The sequence below is a fragment of the Amblyomma mixtum genome, chromosome 2 (genome assembly GCF_055824585.1).
Source record: "Amblyomma mixtum isolate Tamu chromosome 2, ASM5582458v1, whole genome shotgun sequence".
Taxonomy (NCBI): Eukaryota; Metazoa; Arthropoda; class Arachnida; order Ixodida; family Ixodidae; genus Amblyomma; species Amblyomma mixtum.
The window spans coordinates 139,730,679-139,751,481 of NC_143013.1; the positions used below are offsets into that span (position 1 = coordinate 139,730,679).

General features: G+C 46.7%; 1 protein-coding gene across 2 annotated transcripts in view; it reads right to left on the bottom strand.

Annotated features, from left to right (window-relative positions):
- Positions 1–2,412: 2,412 nt before the first annotated feature.
- The window catches only part of LOC149361089 (unconventional myosin-XVIIIa-like), a 248,542-nt gene continuing 230,151 nt past the window's right edge, over positions 2,413–20,803 (bottom strand). Inside the window, exons 25-33 of one of the 2 annotated variants that reach the window (XM_089572586.1) lie at positions 19,898–20,110; positions 19,124–19,375; positions 17,451–17,564; positions 17,262–17,378; positions 15,096–15,179; positions 14,204–14,341; positions 10,792–11,114; positions 9,354–9,508; positions 2,413–4,751 (exon numbers count right to left, since the gene is read on the bottom strand). In XM_089572586.1, the coding sequence (XP_089428712.1) occupies positions 4,714–4,751; positions 9,354–9,508; positions 10,792–11,114; positions 14,204–14,341; positions 15,096–15,179; positions 17,262–17,378; positions 17,451–17,564; positions 19,124–19,375; positions 19,898–20,110 (1,434 nt within the window). In that variant the 3' untranslated portion in view covers positions 2,413–4,713. Of the gene's footprint in view, positions 4,752–9,349; positions 9,509–10,791; positions 11,115–14,203; positions 14,342–15,095; positions 15,180–17,261; positions 17,379–17,450; positions 17,565–19,123; positions 19,376–19,897; positions 20,111–20,803 lie in introns of both variants that reach the window. The other variant, XM_089572585.1, reaches the window with a different exon arrangement.

Genomic DNA, 20,803 nt, shown 5'->3' on the forward strand with positions numbered 1-20,803 from the left:
GCGTTTCGATGGAGGCGAAACGCAAGAGGCGCCCGTGTGCTGTGCGATGTCAGTGCACGTTAAAGATCCCCAGGTGGTCGAAATTATTCCGGAGACCTCCACTGCGGCACCTCTTTCTCTCTTTCTTCTTTCACTCCCGCCTTCCTCCCTTCCCTTACGGCGCGGTCCAGGTGTCCGCGTAGATATGTGAGACAGTTACTGCGCCATTTCCTTTCCTCAAAAACCAATTTACATTTACATCTGAGAGTCAAATGAAGGTGAAATCTCGGTGGCCTTGGCTTTATCTAGCGTAGTGAAGCTTTCGCTTCAAAAAAGGGAAAGGAGACCCGGTTCATTGGAAGGGGCACGCGTTAGCATTAGTGGTTCCGATTGTGCAACTGATTTGCGTGGTCGCACTGAAATCATTCGACGTCTGCGCTGCATCGTCCTGGTGTCTGTTTTCCGAACCGAGCAAGCTTCTCGACATTTCCATCTCTCAAACTCACGCGGCGATTACACATCAACTCAATGAGTGCAGGTCGAGTCCGGTTTTGGAGAGAAAGACCGCATTTTTTCAAGGTAGACGGTCCTCGTCCTCTTTCCTCGATGTTTTACATTTTCCTTCAAGAACGGAAATAACTGGTTTTCGAGGAACGGAAATAGCGCAGTATCTGCATGTCTCTCATCTCGGTGGACACCTGAACTGCGCCTTAAGGGAAAGGAAGAAGGGGAGTGAAAGATGAAAGAAAGAGGCGCCGTAGTGGAGAAATAATTTCGACCAACTGGGGATCTCTAAGGTGCACTGACATCGCAGGTTAAAGATCCTCAGGCGGTCAAAATTATTCCGGACACCTCCACTAGGGCACTCACCTCGATTTCTGCGAGTCCTTCAGCAACAGATGAGGGACTCACGACACAAATCGGACTACCTCAAAGTCTGGAGAACTGTTATAGCATGTAGTCAGGTGGCGTAATCCAGTTCACCAGTCACAGTGCGGCTCTGTCATGTACACCTGTCTTCCAAGAGTTCATGCACGGAGTGATATGCACCCGGTTATCAGTCAGCAGTGGCCTGTGGGGAACCCACTCCCCTGGCAGTAGAGTCACTGTCCTCTCCACCACCCCTCTTGCTGCACTTCTTCCTTGTCACTCTCCCTCTCTGCCCACTGATTGGACGCTATGTTCCTCTCTGTCTCCTCCTCCCAGCCAACTATGATTGGACGCGCCAATTTCCTGCTCTCCACGGCACTCTTTCCACTACACCCACTTATCCGCATTTCGCCACCTGAACTCTTTCTTCTCCAAGCTGACCTCCAGGCTTTGAACATCCCACGAGCATCACCTATTCGACTAGTACTAAAGCTAAGGCATCTGAAAAAAGCATAATATTGCGGTCGCGGTTGGAAAATGCCGTGAAATATCGCTCAAAATTTCACCACAGTGCATTTCGGCAACAGTACGCTTGCAGTGAAGACCTGCTACTTTTCTCGAAGCAGTTTGTATGCAACAAGTGCGCTGTAATTTGATGTTCTCCACAGTAAAGTGGCTTGACGAAAACAGGAAGCACACAAGCTTCGTCATAAAATAGTGCGGGCAAAACTGCTTTGAGCTGCTCCTTTCATCAACTAATAGAAAACATTGCATGAGCTCTGAAGTTTACACCCGCAGATGAGAGGTTCATTGTGTGCCATGCCTTCTCAACTTCATTCAATCCATGCTGCTGTTCTCTAGCTGCCGACGGGGAACAAAGAGTGAAACTGATGGAGTGCTATGCTTGGTAGTTCCGTACAGCGAACAGGGTGAAAAGAACAGTACTACTATCCAGGAACACATCAAGTGACCCACATCCTTTGAAACACTCACACACGCCAGTTGGATTCGAATGCGGCAGCTCTTGTCACTGTGTACACAGCGTGTTTCTATGCCTGCAGCCTGCATAGCTACCGACTGCAGCGCCTTTTGTTGCAAATGTGACGTCTGTTCATACATCATGAAAGTTGCATAAAGGTGGTTGTGCTTCCAGGAGTATGAAATGGGGTAAGAAATCAGAAATTTGTTTTGCAAATTCTCGCAGCAAAGTAGTCATCTTTTCATGAAGATGAAACACTGGTAGTGCAATGGCGACGTTCATAAAAGGTAATCTATCAGCCGGGCCTCTTGCTTCCATTAGTTTTCCCTTTAATGTCCTCGTAATCAGAAATTGAAATCACCTGTTAAAGGAGAATTTAACCACTGGATAAGATATGCCCAGTTTTATCAAGAGCATATAATTCACCTAACTTGACTGGAACACCTATGTTCCTGTGGCACCTTCACAAATTGGCTGTTAAACAGCCAGGTGTCTGAATTCCACACAGCATACGGCAATGCATAACAGTGCCTTTTTGATGGTGCATTACGCTGCACCATCAGCATGAACTAGAAAAATGGCTGCATGTATTGTAATATTTATTTCACAAGCACTCACATGAAAGGGTCATACAAACATCGCTTTCAACCAAACAATTCATGCCAGCTTCAGCATAATTACATAATTATACATACATTTACAGCTACAGTATGCACTTGTACGTATCTTAGAGGGAAGGCCCAAAAACTGGGTGTATACAATGCAACAAATCATCGGCAGCCTGAAATGATTGCAGAGACTGCCCTGTGCAACAATGTGACTGCAAAACGCAGCGTTTCTGGGCGCACTTTTAAGCACAGTTAAGGGCTGCTTAGTGTAGGCGCTCAAAAAAAAAAAAAGTAGTAAGACACAAGAGATGACAGAACAGAAATGTCACTAAGTAAAGTCGAAATGACACAAGAACTTATCATTGCTGGCACTAGTAAACAAAACTGCACTGCTTCTAGTAGTAGGCCGCTTCCAATGCTACAAAGAGTAAACAATAGTTAAGTGTCATCAGTGCAAGGACGTACGCATGTTCCCGCAAAAATATACAAAACCTTTAAGAGCACAAACAAAAGAACAAAATCTGAACAATAACCGTGCTATACTCCTACAGTCTTGGGAAACCTACTCGACTGTAAATCGATAGGTTTCATGGTAAAGGAATCCACTTTTATCGATACTTTGGGAACTAGGCTGACACAAAAGCTCTCCAGTGAGCATAAAAATGAAGGGCATAAATCTATATAAATATAAGAAATCTCTCTATAATAAACAATTATCAAGATTTTGCGATAGTCTCACTAAAATTCACTGACCTCTGACAAGCAGAATCCACTAATAAAGGCTTCTACGTATAAAAAGACGCGAGTACTGGAAGCATTTTTACACTGGTCAGGAAAGACAGCAGCTGAGACAAACAAAACATTTAAGAAATGAGACTTTGAATAAGTACAAAAAATTGACTGTTGTGCGCAGTGTTGCTGATAGCCTCACATATAAGGTTATAGAAAAAAAGGGCTTGAAGTTACTGCCACGAGCTCACATCGTTGCAAAAACTGCTCAAAAAACAAGGCACGCGCTGGCATGTTCGACTGAAACCACGAACATAATCCAGGCAAGATCACGCATAGAAAACTGCACTGCTTTGCATTTTCTAGCAAAGCCAAAAGGCAGCAGCAGAAGATTGCTTGCTTCTCAAAACATGACTTGGCAAGGATTTGTTAACAACAAAATGTTGAAATAAACGCACGTACCACCTTTGCCACACTTATCTAGTTATCAATGGCTTCAGGGGCAGTTTAGGGCAAAGATATATACTCACCCAAGAATACAGAGCTTTTGAACATTTTCATCAGCATCTGCCAATCTACATTCTTCACAGCAAACCCTTCAAGGTTTGTGACAGCAAGAAAGGGACATGCTGCTATAAGATCAGTCGTGCCACGTAATCCCCTTTTCACTTCAAATGCTACTCTTTGTGAGAGACAGACAAGAGCAGAAATGACAAATGAAAGTCCCTTGACTCTGAAGGTCCATTATCATGCTCGCACAGATATTCTAGAGGAAATAATCATCTCATAAAAATTGGTGTCACTCCTTGGTGATATGGATGTCTTCGGGATGTCCACGAGTTTCAACAAATACACCCCGGCTTCTGGCTTTAGGTCGAGCGTAGGTTTTGCCATCCACAAGTCACACATTGCTTGGTCATTCTATCACCAACTGCTCCGCTACCAATGGAAGCACAGTGTTCAGGCGACAAGCTAAGTCAGCTGCCGCGCAGACGTGGCTCAGAATAAAGCTCTGCTTTCAAATATTCGATCGAAAGAGACCAATCACGCCCACGATTGGCACTGCCTCACCGGAAGGCACTGCAAAACCTTTCATGCAGAAAGCAGCGAATGAGAGGAATGAACGTTCCCACGCAACAGCAACTACTACATGGGTGAGAGAGAAAGTGCGTCACAACTGGGCAAACTGAACCAGCTTCAAAAAGTAGATGGCAAGACAAAAAATGAAACGACGAGACGATCGGAAACATCAAACTGGGAGGGAAGGCACCAGTTGAGGGCCTGAGCTACTCGTGATTGGCACTAGCACGCTTGCGCCGTGCACATCGCAAGGACAGTAGAGAAAAAAAAAGGGGGAAATGCTAAATCAGGAACATCGGTGGTCCATTTGCGGTAATGTGCACTATGTGATGCCGTCCGTCGGGCCCGGCGGCTTTCGTTGGCGGAGTGCCGCGCAGCGAGCGGTGAAAGATCACACGTCCACGAGCTGGTCGTCTTTGAAGGACGATGCCCGACCATTGGCGGTGTCAGCCAGTTCCAGTTCGGGGCTCACAGATGATATTCCAGAGATGGGACTCTCATTCGATCTGCAAGCGGACGGGGATAAAACGGCCAAGTCACTCAACTGCCACAACACACTCCACCGCTCCCTCACCAGAAGGTTGTTCACGAGCTGCTGCTACTGGTATCACTACTGGTATCACTGCCATTAGAACAGCATGTTAAAGGTGCACCGAAGAGGAATCTGAACTCGTCTTTTTGACGTGCGAACTCGATCTACACGTTCCCGGCATTCTTAGAAACTTCAATTTATTGCCTTGTGCAGCCGATTTCCCCAATTAAACCGGATTAACGTACAGCTCCCGCGTTTGTTTTTTTAATTCCCCGCATACGGTGGGAGGAGTCGACCAACGCATGGAGTGCCTTTCAGTCAGTCGCATGGCGACTTTGCTTTCGCTTTTTTATTTCTTTTAGGTTTCTGTGAATAAATAGATCCAGTCAGAGACTACCTAGCTGCAAAATTAGGCCCACGGAAATAAAAATACGCGTGGACTGTTTGCTTTTGCCGATCTCTACGTATCACTCCGCCGATGGCAGAGCGGCAAGCCACCACGGGAGTGGGTGAAAGGTTGGTCGACTCCTCCCACCGTGTGCGGGCCGCACAGGGCAATAATTCGAAGTTTCCAAGAACGCTCGGAACGTGTAGATCGAGTTCCAACGGTACAAATACGAGTTAATATTTCTTTTCAGTGCACCTTTAACAGCAAAGCTTACGAGCCTTTTGGGACCTCGTGTCGTGAAAATGTAACACCAGAAGAAGCTGCAGCTTTCGCTACGGTGACAGCTGCTGGTCGCATATGCTCACCAATCAAGTATCCCAGCTAGTAATAAATGAAATTAAATGCGAAGGAACAGCATTTGTTACACGTTGTTCCATGCGAGACATGCAGTTCGCAGGTGTAAGCCACAACTTGTATGCTTTATAACATCAGTTAAGGCAGAAGTCACCCACGTTGCGAAGTACAGGGTGATCCAAAAGCAACAAAGAAAGTAAAAATCAATAATTCAGAAAGTCCAGACAGTACAATACTACATATGCTTATCAGAGGAGTGTTCCAAAAAACGTGAAAATTTTACAGATAACGAAAAATGTTATCATAACCAGAATAACTGCATATGCTGCTAGCAGGTAGCATTCCAGCTGTGTCATCAGGTTGTACAGTTTGCTAGACACCCTCATTTATAATTTTTTGATATTCAGAAAAAAAAATTGTCTTTCTGTGCATTTGAGTGCAAACTGCATCGTTCTACAGGCTATACTGTGCAAATTGCTGAATTTTTACTTTTTCTGCAATATTTGGATCGCCCTCTATATGACCTAATCTGTACTGTGTCACTGCCTGTCTCAAGAAGTTTACTTTTCGTCACAAAATTCGTATATCCTGAAGTCTGGCCTCTGAGAAATCGGAAAAAAAAACTATGGAGTCACTTAAGTCATCTTAAGCGTGGAACGCCGCAGCTCCTGTTCTAATTTCTGCGTCTGCATCAGTTTCTTTGCAATTTGATTACATTAGACCTTTTTTCTGATAATTATCATCATTATCTGTCAAGGTTGCGGTCGCAACCCAGTGGGCAGGTTGCACTGACGTCACAAGGTGATGTGGATGGATGAATGTGCACCAATGGATGGATGGATGAATAGGAGCGCCCCCTTTGAAACGGGGTGGTGGCAATTGCCACCATGCTCAGCTTTTCTTTATTGTTGTTCAACTGCGTTGTCAATTCCCATTAAGGTTCGCCATCACCTTTGCCTACGGTTTTCTACAATTCTAACCTTATGCCACATCTCTGCCTTTCAGCCACCAATCCTCCAATCGCTTTTTGCTAACTTCCACTGGAGATTTATTTACATGAACATTGTTATCTTTAAACCCTAGGGCCTCAGGAAGAGTGACTGCACCTGCATCGACATCCGGATGGATACCGTCACATTTGATTATGAGGTGTTCAATTGTTTCCACAGATCTACCACACATGTGTCATCATATGCTGCACGCCCCTCACCGGCGCCCTCTAGTTTGTGCAAATCTGGTGCTGGCATGCTCTGTCTCCATTTTTGGTTTCAAAACTTCGAGAATTCACTGCAGAGATGCAAGGCGAGGATAGAGTGTTTCCAAAGGCAACAAGACACGTGACAACAAGGAGCAGACTCCTCGACCCCTGCCCCAAAGCGCGCATCGTCGTCCAAGACACTGCGGCCATCATCGCGTTATTAAAGGGGTTGCGTGCTCTTCTTGTGTGGCGTCTTTATTGCACCACCATGCTGCAACAGAACAGTTTATTATTTACTAAAACTAAAGTGCCTGATTTTTGAAGCGACACTGAAGACTTAAATTTCTGTAATACGCAATGTTCCCACACTATTCTAACATGTGCTGTTGCAAACATTCAATGACATGTGGCATCGCATTGGCTGTGGAAGGTTTTACAGTACACTGTCAACTAACAACTCGTTGCACGTACATTAGTCAAGCCCCGAGCATCCGCAGTGTTAAAATTTGAGTGTGCACTGAGCACAGCTGCGTGCCTTCAGCCCACAAACCTTCAGACAAAAACATGCAACAAATAATTCGTGAAAACATTTGTTTGCAACCTCAAAGACTCCCTGCTTACTGCGAAGACCTTCCTACGTCATAGGGCTCTTCAGATCTCGAGAGAGCAAATTTCACGCAAGTGCATGCATTCTGCGCAACTATTAATGAGCATTATGCACTCCAATGCGGAGAACAGCTCAGCTTATGGTGAGGAGACCGTGATATGCAACTGCTTTCACGGCAGTTAAGGAAAAGGCATTCTGCTGCATAACTGCACCTCGTTCACAGGGGCCATATAATGACAAGTCCATCGGATATGGGGTCACAGCACTCTTGCACAGGTTGGCATTCTCAGATGCAGCAACGTAAGAGATGCACCACGAAGAAATCCAGTTTCACATCTACACTGTGTACGTAGAGGTACGTAGTGTAGCCATCCAAATATGAACAGCTTCAGCAACATTATTAGCACAGCTAAAAGCAAAAAAGCAGGATTGCACTACATTTACAAAAGAAAACAGAGCAAACCGCGACCTACTGGAGTTAATGGTAAATAAACCACACAGGTACATCGCACAGTTGCTAGGCAGGCCAGTTGGTCTAGATCTATGATGAATGATTGTGAACATCAAAACTGGACTCGCAGAGGAACAGAAGTAATGTGCAAATGCAAGCTAGCAATTAAACATTATTTCACTTCACACAGAATTTAAATACAAAGAACAAAGATGTACGCACAACATGCAGGAAACCAAAAGGTGCAAAAAAAGAAACGGACCAAGGAAATCATTCCATGAATCTCGCTTACTGCACAAGAAAATTGAAGGCTGGCTGATATTCAATAAAAACACAAGCTCCATAATTTAAGACACAGCTCTGTTGCAGCATATTGTTTCGCCAATGTGACAGAGCTTTTTGTGTGTCGATTACAGCCCTTTTATTCTAGAAAGAAAAAGTATGTATCAGTCAGCCTTCAATTTCCTTGTGCAGTAAAGAAATGACATGCTTGGAATGATTTTTTTTTCGTGTTTTTGTCTTTCAATTTCTTGTGCAAAGCTGATGTGTTCTTCTTGTCCTCTCTATAAAAGTTATTTGTGCGTGTCCAGTTTTACCGTGCACAGTTTTTACACCGTAGAGGTGCTGCCTTTCACACACCACACGTAGGAATCTTGTCGCATGCAGAAGCCTAGTTACTCTTGTGTGTTCTGTTCTTACCGGAACAGGAAGCAGGCACATTCATGCATGCTCCAAACACTGCTGCATCCTCCTAGCTGACCTTCAAATGCAGCTCAGGGCAACCAAGTCGAACCTCAAACTAAATCGAACTTGACTACCACAAATTATTGGCTATGTCTAACTCTTCTCAAGTATCTTTAACAAACACAGACAATCATTAATTTATATACATAGTGCCTCACATACCAGTGCCTCACTCTATGCTCACATCGGCTGTCGCAGAAGTGCTTAAAACAGGGATAGCGTAACAATTTTCACATGCCACTGCTCTAAGGTGCGGAAGTTGATCTCACTGGCATTCGGCGCTCGGTCGTTACAGCCTCCAGGATCATGGCGAGTACGTTGAAAACATCAAAGCAGCGCTAAAACTTATGAAACGGTTTCTCCATACTTTCTAACAACGTTTGCCTGAGTTGCCATTCCTTCACCGACTAAACTGCGCTGCTCTTGCGTGCGTTTTCCCTCTAAACTTTATACTGTATCGAACTATTTTGCTGTTTATCACCAGCTCACTATAGTCAAGTTCAGCTGTACCCACTTGGTTGGTAACAGCTTTATTTATAGTCCTGCAGAGCTTTCACCGACGACCCACTAGTTGAATTCATAAATGTCCTTGCATTCAAAACAACAGCGTGAAATGGCACTGACGACATCAACAACTTGTTGCGCTTGGGTGTTCACTCGGAAGATTCTCCCCAACTTGCTCGGTTACCAGCCCCACAACACTCACGTAGCTCTGTTAGCGAGGCATACCGGGGAGCGGCATATGACATCCGAGATGGCAAGCGGAGACAATGAGGAGGCCGTGCTGTTAGGGGTGGGCAGCAGCTCCGGCGTGCCTAGAGCAAGCGTACCTACTGAGTGACACGGCCGCCGAGCTGCGGCGACTGCTCGCGGTCAGGGGCAGGGGGGACATGTCCCCCACGGAGGAGACGCGCGAGTGGCTCGTGTTTGCCAGGCCATGCCTCCGCAGCAGCGTGTCAATGTCCACATCGTTGTCACTGTCCGAGTCGCTGCGAGGGAGAAGGCAAGCACAACAGGTCACAGCTTGCACTTGTCTCAGAGAACATGTGCGGGTAGCTTGAAATGAACACACAACCGTGTGCACTTTCACAAGTGGGCAGCGTGATATCGTGCCGTAGACGGTTGACTGCTCTATTCGCAAAAATACAATGCTAGTTCATTGGTTTGAGAATGCACCTTGCATTAAATTCGCCACCAACGTACTAATATAACGCGTTTTTTTTTCTGCTCTTCAGGACAGCTACAGCAACCTTCACCACCAGACCCTACAACTGCTAGGCCAACTTTTCAATGAGCCAGCAGGCGCACACAAGATGGTAGCTATAAACGTGTAAAGACGGTGGCACGAACCACTGAGAAAGAGAAGGCAATGAAATATTTGAGTGGAGCAGGAAAAGGAAAGAACAGTGCACGAGCACAGTGCTGGGCAGCACAAAACTCGAAGCAGCGGTGGCACAGCAATGACGGCAGCCGCTGCTGCATGGGTGACTGCATGCATAAACGTATCAGAGACTACGCAGTTGTTGATGTTGTGCACAAGCTTTTCCTCTCAAACAGAATGGACATATCTGTTAGTACAGTATATTTTTGCAGGCTACCTCCATTTTCTTTTTGAGCTCTCAGCACCTCAGTTGTACGGTTTATTGGTTTATTGGGGTTTAATGTCCCAAAGCGACTCGGGCTATGAGGGACGCCATAGTGATGGTGTCCGGAAATTTCGACCACCTGGGGTTCTTTAACGTGCACTGACAGCGCACAGCACACGGCCTCTAGAATTTCGCCTCCATCGAAATCCGGCCGCCGCAGCTGGGATCGAACTCGCGTCTTTCGGGTCAGCAGCCGAGCGCCATAACTACTAGGCCACCATGGCGGACTCCACCTCAGTTGCAGTTGGGTCGAAAAACAAGAATATGAATGCCTCATATTTGCGGTATTTTTTTTTTATTTCCACTTTCGCAAGGCTTAAAACTTTTGCCATCAATTTGTATTCATGGTAGCATTACATGTGCGCAAATATGGTATCTGTGCAATTTGCACTGTTCTCCACAAGGAAAAATGAACCATGCTAGTTGCTCGGGTAAAAAACTGTGTTCTGGCAAAGAGTTCTTGTCCCTGATTCTGGACCTCTACAGATCCTCTAAGAGGCGAGGACCTTTACAGGACCTCTACAGATCGGCAAGAACTAAAAAGCTATGCCGGCAGGAAATGCCGCGAGAGCATGCGTGCACTGCACCGCTGAAGCAGCAGCATCAAATGACAGCTCCTCCTCTACCTGTCTTCCGCGACGTCGGTGCCGGAGTCGAGGTCCTCCTCGAGGGCAGCCTGCAGGTCCTGGATGCGCTGGCAGGCCAGCTTCAGGTCCTGCTTGGTGCCCTGCAGGTCCATCTCCGCATTCTCCAGGGACATCTCCAGCTCGTGGCAGCGCTGCTGGGCCTCAGCCTCGCGGTGCTGCAGCGCGGTGCAGTCCTCGCGCAGCTCCCGCATCTGCCGCTGCAGCTTGCGGCAGCTCTCGGCACTCAGCTGCTCCTTGTGCACCGCCTGCTCCGACTCCTCCTGGAGGCGGCCACACTGCTCCTTCAGCCGCTGCACCTGGTTCTGGGTGGGGGGGGGGGGGGGGGAAGCAGTGTTGTCTCAACGTCTCCTTTTCAGAGTAACGGTGCCATCAAATGTTGTATAAATACACAGCAACATTCATCATCATCAGCCTGACTACGCCCACTGCAGGGCAAAGGCCTCTCCCATGTCTTTCCAATTGACCCTGTCCTTTGCCAGTTGCGGCCACTGTATCCCCGCGAACTTCTTAATCTCATCCGCCCACCTAACTTTCTGCCACCCCCTGCTACATTTCCCTTCTCTTGGAATCCACTCCGTTACCCTTAAGGACCAGCGGTTATCTTGCCTTCGCATTACATGCCCTGTCCACGCCCACTTCTTCCTCTTGATTTCAACTAGGATGTCATTAACCCGCGTTTGTTCCCTCACCCACTCCGCCCTCTTCCGATCTCTTAACGTTACACCTATCATTTTCCTTTCCATAGCTCGCTGCGTTGTTCTTAACTTAAGCTGAACCCTCTTTGTTAGCCTCCACGTTTCTGCCCCATAGGTGAGTACCGGTAGGATACAGCTGTTGTATACTTTTCTCTTCAGGGATATTGGTAAGCTACCATTCATGATCTGAGAGAACCTGCCATATACGCTCCACCCCATTCTTATTCTTCTAGTTATTTCCCTCTCATGATCAGGATCTGCGGTCACTACCTGCCCTAAGTAGACATATTCTCTTACTACTTCTAGCACCTCGCTACCAATTGCGAACTGCTGTTCCCTTGCAAGGCTATTGAACATTACTTTGGTTTTCTGCATGTTAATTCTTAGCCCTACCGTTCTACTCTGCCTGTCTAGCTGATTGATCATGCTTTGCAGTTCTTGTCCTGAGTGGCTTAGCAAGGCAATGTCATCAGCGAATCGCAAATTACTCAGGTATTCTCCATTAACTCTTATCCCCAACTGTTCCCATTCCAGTCCCCGGAATACCTTCTGTAAGCAGGCAGTGAAGAGCATTGGCGAGATCGTGTCTCCTTGCCTGACACCTTTCCGTATTGGAATTTTATTGCTGACTTTATGGAGAACTATAGTAGCTGTGCAATCGTTATCAATATCTTCCAATATTTTCACATAACACTCTTCTACACAATGCCTGCATGACAGCTGAGGTTTCCACTGAGTCGAATGCTTTCTCGTAATCAATGAAGGCTATATATAGGGGTTGGTTATATTCTGCGCATTTATCACCTGATTGATAGTGTAAATGTGATCTATTGTCGAGTATCCTTTACGAAAGCCTGCCTGATCATTTGGTTCACTAAAGTCCAAGGTTGTCCTCAAATGCTGTACAAATATGCAGCAACATTCATCACCAGCTGTCTGACTACGCCCACTGCAGGGTAAAGGCCTCTCCCATGTCTCTCCAACTAACCCTATCCTTTGCCAGTTGCCGCCACCGTATTCCCGAATATTTCTTAATCTCATCCGCCCACCTAACTTTCTGCCGCCCCCTGCTACGGTTGCCTTCTCTTGGAATCCACTCCGTTACCCTTAAGGACCAGCGGTTATCTTGCCTTCGCATTGCATGCCCTGCCCAAGCCCACTTCTTCCTCTTGATTTCAACTAGGATGTCATTAACCCAAGTTCTCTCACCATAATGTTAGCAATATTACGCTAACATTAAAAATAACACTTATGTTGCAACTTTTACATTAGTTCAAAAATTCAAACTAAATATACGATGTAAAAGCTGTCTTTTCAATGTTAATGCAATGTTTGAATTGCAGCTCTACAATAACAATACAGGTATAACTCAAGTACTGTCTCCTCACAATCTCCCGAAAATTGTTAGGTGAAAAACTTTAGTCTTGAACAAACAATTGGACATTGTTTGTTCAACACTAAAGTTCTTCAACTAACAGTATTTTGCAGGTCCTTTGACCGTGCGTCCTGCGGCGAGGAGACGATTGCACCCTTCTGACAGGATCGTTCTACCCGTAGGAAGAGATCACACGTTTTCCAACAGGGGCTACAAGAAGGAGGTTTGCAAAGCGTTGCTGCAGCACAGCTGTGGGCTCGACCGGGAACCTTGTCAGCATTTACGGCCCATGCTAAGATACTGGCAAGACAAAAAAGGAATGCTAACATTAGGACCTTTATCAATGTTTTCACATAAATGCTGGCCAAAGCGTGGCCTCTTGTAATTGCATTGTTATGGACCTTTAGATTCATGTAACCAACAATGCACCATCCTGAATGTGAATTTTTCCTTAACCCGGCTGCCAGACCATCTTAACATCATTTCCGTTTTCTCCCTGTACAGCCCATGCACACACCAGGTAAATGAACTGGTCATTTGGCATCAAGGGTTTAAAGACTCCAGCTCTGCTTTACAATGACAGCTGTCTCTAGGACATTTCAACACCTGAGCATATGTCCGATTTAGTCTGCTTAGCATAACATGGCGCTGAAAGTCTGCCCAACTACAGCTGATGCTGCTCCATTCCCTTACCTCGAGAAAGCGCACTGTACGCTTAACCCTTTCAGGCGCCATTTTTCGTTTTTACAACGATGTGAAGAATTCCGTACAAAGCGTCAGATTTGTTAGAAATAATAATATCCAAATGTTCTCGTGTGTCAGGTAAACACCCTAGGGAGAATTGCTTTCTGTTTCAAAGATTCACATTATGCTCGAAATTGAGCAAAAACAATCAATGGTTTTTTTCACTCGCGGCAAAATCTGTGTGCACAAAAACAGCGGACAAAGTGCTACCTAGCTCACTCTTATGTGAAATATTACTGCTTTCACTACGTGGTACCAAAAAAGCAACTTGTCTGCAACAAGAAGGGTGCTCAATTTGACCGAAATAATGAAATCACTGTTAAGTGCACCAGTTTCTCAGAGAAAGCTGTAAGTTTGCCACTTACACAATTGTGTACAAAGTGCCTGAAAGGGTTAACATGTGAGGATGCTGTAGATGCTTAGTCACGAGGCAGCACCGTTAAACAGCTAGTTGCCATTGCGGGTTGACATAAGTATTATTGGTGACTGGTCAGCAGGCTCAGCTCTTGCAGGGTTCTGCGACCTAACCAGCAAGAGTGTATAATAAGCACTGGCAAGGCACATAGAGAGAGCTCACCTCCAGCCTGGTCTTGGCTGTCTGCTCCAGCTCGAGCCTTGACTCCAACTCACGCACCCTGGCCTCGAGGCGCCGCACAGCGTGCGAGTCCTCCGCCTGGCTGGCCAGGTGGTCCATCTTGGAGCTAAGGTCCTGAACCTGGAACAGCCGCCATCAACAAATGACACCCTCATACACACTCAAGATTATCAGCAGTAAGGGTGTCCCATGGTGTTAGGCCTAGTGTCTAAGGTCTAGCACCAAGGTCCCATGGGACACCAAACCAAGGCTGGTGGCCCATGGGACCTTGGTGTTAGGCCTTGGAAGACCTGCTCGTCTTTGTGCTGATAAGTTATAGTTTCCTGGTCAATACAACTACTTGGTAAGCTGGCTTGTAACTCTGACCACATGGTGTTAGGCCTAGGTCTAAGGTAACACCAAGGTCTCATAGGACACCTAGCCAAGTCTGGTGTCCCGTGGGACCTTGGTGTTAGGCCTTGGAAGACCTGCTCGTCTTCGTGCTGATGAGTTATAGGTTCCTGGTCAATACAACCTCCCGGTAAGCCGGCTTGTAACTTAAGCAAAATCTGACCATATCATACTTTTAGAGACAAAGAGGAAATGCACTATGATCCAAGTGAAGCAAGCCTGGGCACACAAGCAGCATGGACAGCCAGAGCAGTCAACTGCCACGGGAGTTCCTCCATTCACGAACACTACTGTGAGTGGTTAACTAGAAGTTTGCTCTGCAAGTGCTAGATGTCCTTTGAAATGAATCATTTTTTCTCCCAAGGGAAGCAGATAACACAGTGAAAACTGCACAGAGCACAAAGTGAAATGAAAAAGGAAAAGGAAGTATGTTACAGCAGAACCAAATGACACGGAGAAGCAAATAGAAAGGCACGTTACTCACTTGTTCCTTCAGGTGGTGCTTCTCCGACTCCAAGTCGAGAATCTGCTGCGTCTGTTCACTCATAAGCTTTTGGTCATTTTGCATCTGATGCAGAAAAAGAAAAAAATGAAGGAAGGAAGAGAAACTGTAAAATGCTGGCAGGACATTACAAGCATCGCAAGAGGAAAGGTCACTGACCCCAACTATAGTCGGATACAACTCAAGAACGAAGCGGCATTTCCTGGTCGTCCCGCTGCTTCCTGCATTGTCTCACTAGAAGACTCATGAGAAACAGCCGACGACAGGAAGGGGGTCCTTTGTTGGGAGAAAGCCGCTTCATTCCAGTTGTATCCAACTATAACATTCACCATCAAAAGAAGTTGGACAGCAGTTTGACTGCTAGTCTCCAACATTGAAACCTCGTTAATTTGAAAATTGGGACAATTTGGCCAGTCAGTGCACAGTCCCTCCCAGTGCCTGTGCAAGTCTACAAGACGCTCGTTAATTTGGGTACTGTTAGACTCACATCAGTTCATTCGGTAGAGCTTTTGAGGGGCAGCTGTATCGGTCTATGACTGGCTGGGCAAATGATAGTCTAAACAGCCCCTCCGCAAGTCTTAACTGCATGCTGCATTGTTGCCCAAGCACCTATGACATGTGCTTGACTGCAGACATGGCTATAGTTGCTGTACAGGTTCTCAGAGTTTAGAGTTTGCTTTCTCTGCGCTGCTCACGTTTCTATAGGCCAAACGTGATCACTTGGTTGAAAAAGTCAACTCCTCCACATTGTTTAGCCCTAGAATGCTGTTGATAGCCCATTGGTACACATACTCCTCACGCTTTGAGGCATTTCGTTTTGTTCAGTGCACATGTTGATTGGATATAATGTCTCCCTAGTGAAAAGGCAATTTTAAGAGAAGTGTTCGCGGAAATGTTAAAAAGAAAACTTTAGTAACTTGAGGCATTTGCAAAAGATGGCACCACCCATCCACATGGGAAGTATTTTGTTTGCAATTCATTGAGATAGGTCTTGGTGGAGCTGAAGCATAGCTATAAAAACTGTGTCATTCACATCAAAAAGCTATTCAGTTAGAATAAAACCAGTCCCGCAGCCAAAAACAAGCAGATTTAACCTACAGTCGCTCTAACCGGTGCATCAAGCTCACCTCCTGCACACAAGAGTTGCAGCTTTCCCGAATAACTTGGATGCTTGGGAGAGCAATACATGCAACTCTGGGAGCCTACACAGTAGCTCTAGATGTGACAGATCAGAGAAACCCCTTATTAGGCCAAAAAATACTCCAGCCACACAGTTCCATTTTCTAAGCTTCATTGCCAGGCCACAGCAGCAGCGACTATCGGCGGCACATCAGTCAGCCAAAACCAGCTGCGCTTCGTTTTGGACGCTGGATGGTGGATGCGCTCTTCATGCGCCGTTCGCTGTTTGTGAGGTAAAGTCTCTTCACAAATGGAGGGTTACCTGTTGCACCACGAAAGAGGGCACAGAACCATTACCATTTCGGGGCAGTTCTGTTTCAGCACTCCCTACAGAGTGTACGGTATAAAGCATCAGCTGAGCTTCAGGAACTTTGAAAAATCATCGCCGCCATGCAGCTATCCTCTCAAAAAGCAGGTGGCCAGTGCTCAGTCTTATCAAATAATTTAAAATGATGCTAATAGTTTTTGGCACTTCTCCGGGCCCACCCAATAGCTCAAGCTTCCAAAAACTAGGCTATTTCTTTCAGTCATTTGATGTGCGAATTAACGAGGTTTCAGGTTAATACAAAGCTTATCAATACTCTTTCTTGCAGGATAATTTTTCTTGAGAACACTGACAGCTGAGTTCAGACAAAGACGAAAAGCGTATATCTGGATGACACACATGAATCCGCAATTCAGCCCAAAACATATCAGGAATAAGCAGGAAAGACCATATCTTAGCAAAAGTAACTACCAAAGTCGTTGGAAGAGACTTCTGCCTTGCAGTGAACTCAGTCTTGGTTAACAATGATGATGACCAATGATGCCTCAACAGCAAATGAACATGAAAAGGAGTAATTCCCCATTGTGAAAGTGCCACCAGTTAAACTCATAGATAGGTGTGTGCTCAAGCTGTGCACCTTGCAAGGCCCGACTACAGTGCCCGCGCTTCTCATCAATGCCGGGGGAGACTGAAAGCGTGCTTGCCTGCTGCACGGCCGACTTGTACTTCTTCATCAGCTCCGCTTGTTCCTCCTCCATCTCCTCCAGCTGCACCTGCAGGGCGCCCTTCTCCCGGGCCAACTGCAGGCAGCGGGTCTCCGCCTGGGTGACAGGACACACGCAGCACGTTAATGGGAGCACATCGGGGCCAGCACCGAAGGCAAAACAACCCACCTCGTTCTTGGTGCGCAACACTTCCTCCAGCTGGGCCTGCACTTCCTCCAGCTCTGCTTCTGCCCCCTGGCGAGCCTTGATGGCCGCACTCTTGGCAAACTCAGCATCTTCCAACTGTGGGATAGGGGCACGATGCGTCACAATAAGTTCCTATGCCTTTCATACTCCCATTTTTTTCCCAACAGCAAATGTATCCGTAGCAGCTGTTACGTTTCTACTCGGGCTACTCGGGCTGTGACGGACGGCATAGTGAAGGGCTCCAGAAATTTTGATCACCTGAGGTTCTTTAGCGTGCACTGACATTGCACGGAACACGGGCCTCTAGAATCTCACCTCCATCGAAATTCGGCCACCATGGCTGGGATCGAACCCGCGACCTTTGAGCCAGCAGCCAAGTGCCGTAACAACCAAGCCACCGCGGTAGGCTGTTATGTAATGTAATGTAGCTGTTATGTAATGTGTAATATGCCAAACTAAATAACCATTCCCAACAAAGGTACATAATGATTGCTGCTGCAGCAGCTGTGTCCAGCATTCGTGGGTAAAAATTTTTAACATTGGAGTACTGTAAGATACTCTTATGGAAATACTCAATGCAATCGTCTGTTCTCCCGATGCATAGTAAAATCTTTCTTTTAAACTTTTTCCAATGCTCACATTGAGCAGTTAAGACTGTCCATAAAAACCAACAGGGAACATCTTTGATGACAGCAAAAACATAGCGAAGAAATGAAGCCTGCTGACACGAGACCAGCGGATGTATTGACTATTATAGTGAAACCTTGCAGTATATGAAAAGAATTGTGTTCACAAACTCTTTCCCATTGAAAAATGCTTCTGCACAGAAGTGCTGTGTATGCACGCACAAGAAGGAGGGTGCCTGAATACATGAGGGGACTGTTGTCTCCTTTGTCACCATCCCGCCTCATTTTCAGACTCTACCAACATGTTGAGTAATCCAGTGCTACCAGCAATTTCAAGACGCCTTTTGGTCGCTACATCATTAAGACAGTGAGTTTTTTCTGCACAGTGACCTGAGTAAATGCTTTCAACTACAGAGATCGTTTTGTGCCTTTACGTGCTAAACTACTTTCTCCATAGCATGCTCTTTGATGCACACTCAAATCTGAGCACATAGGTGTTTGTTCATGTTGCCTGCACTGTAAAGGTCCATTACACATTACATTACACACACATTACACATTATATCACATACAATACACAATACACATTACAATGGTCCATTGCATGTGCGCTTACAAGAAGGGTGACACATTACATTACATATTACACACCCACACACATTACAGTACATTACACAATACATGTTACAATGGTCCATTGCATGTGCGCTTACAAGAAGTGTGACACATAACATTACACACCCACACACATTACACATTACAGTACATTACACAATACACATTACAATGGCCCATTGTATGTGCACTTACAAGAAGGGTGACACATTATATTACACACCCACATACATTACAGGTTACAGTACATTACACAATACACATTACAATGGTCCATTGCATGTGCACTTACAAGAGGGGTGATACATTACATTACACACCCACACACATTACACATTACAGTACATTGCACAATACACCTTACACATTACAATGGTCCACTGCATGTGCGCTTACAAGAAGGGTGAGAGGTACCTGGTTCTTGAGCTGGCGCAGCATGGACCGCGCTGCCTGCCCATTGCGGGCCGAGTCCAGCATGACCTGGGCATCCTGCAGGAGGGCACGGGTTCGGCGCAGGTCGCGGCGCAGGCGGCGCTCCACCTGTGGGTCGCGGGGTGGGGGCCGCTCGCTCAGTTCGGCCAGGCGCCGCTCCAGCTCCTGGCGCTGCCGCTGCAGGCACTGGCGCTCCTCCTGCTCCGACTCCAGCAGGGCCTCCATGTTGCGCAGCTGCAAAGAAAACGTAACCAGGTTCCTCACGATAACAGGCGCGCAATGCAGCGCACCCCAAGCCATGCAGGCAACAATGTCCAAGGGACATCCGATTAAGATCCCTACAAAGAAAACATAACTGGGGCCTCAGGATAACAGGCACACAATGCGGCACACCTCAAGTCATAAAGGCAACGATGTCCAAGGGACGTCCGATCAAGATCCCTACGTCTGATGCTGAGTCCAGACATCCGTGAAAGAACGAAAAATGTCCGAAAAAAAAAGACAGCGGAATCGAGACATCTGCGGGACTTACAAAGAACTTCTCTCTCTGGAGCAATTTTGAAATGTGGTGAGGAAGGCAAAATAGAAAGAAGAACCACTTTGCCTGGCTGCGGTTAGCCTGCCTCAAAATCTAGACAGATACTGCCACATTCTAATAAAATATGCTGAGCTGTTTCTTCAGATCTGCCACTAAAAGACTGCCATAGCACACCAGGCGGCCAAAAGGCCGCAGTTGGACATGTTACAATGCCCCACCTTCTTGGCGGCGGCGGCGCGTGCCTCGTCGGCCTCCTCGTCACGCTGCGACAGCTCTCGGCGGTGCTCCTGGCGAGCCTTCTCGAGCGCCATCTCGAGCCGCAGCTTGGACTGCTCCAGCATGGTCACCTGGGCTGCCAGGTCCTCCAGCTCCTCCTCCTGGTCACGGCTCTTGCGCTCCAGCTCCTGCTTGGCCCGCTTCAGCTTCGCCACCTACAACAGCAACAGGCCAGGCTCCCGGTTCACTTTACGATGACGCCCATTGGGACACTGCTGTGTATGAATGTCTTGTGTGCGTTGCACTAGATGGCGCCACCGCCCCAGCAAGTACCGTGTATGTTGTGTGCAGTACGATAGGTGGAGCCACCGCCTTAGAGCGAACTGTCATGTGTGTGTTTGCGGAGAAAGGAGGCTCCCGGAACGAGGGTGTATGTACAGCCAGACACCGGTCACTTGTAACCAGTGTGAATTAAACTACTGTTATGTCACCTAAACACAACAGACACTTCCCAGAAGCCCAAGAGTGCGCGGAAGATATGGGCGGGGGAGTGCTTGAACTGAGTTACTGTTGAATCTCGGCACTGCGCATGCAGCGACATGATGCTTCATTTTTTCGACACGCGACAAACAAGCGGAGAGCTGTGCCGACCTGATGCTTCACCAAATCAGTGCAGGCAGTGGCACGCGAGTCTGCACGGCGATAACTTATGGCAACAGTCATGACTGGACATGCGTTCACTTTAACTAAATTGGCTTAATGCGTTTTCTCGAAAATTCTAGCTCGTACCGAGTTCTTGCAGCTTTCGCAGCGAATTGTCGTCAAATCCTTCAAAGGTGCGCATATCAAGAGTGTATGTGCTTTTGCCTTGACAAAAGCATAGTAAGTATTATCCTTTCCAGCAGTGC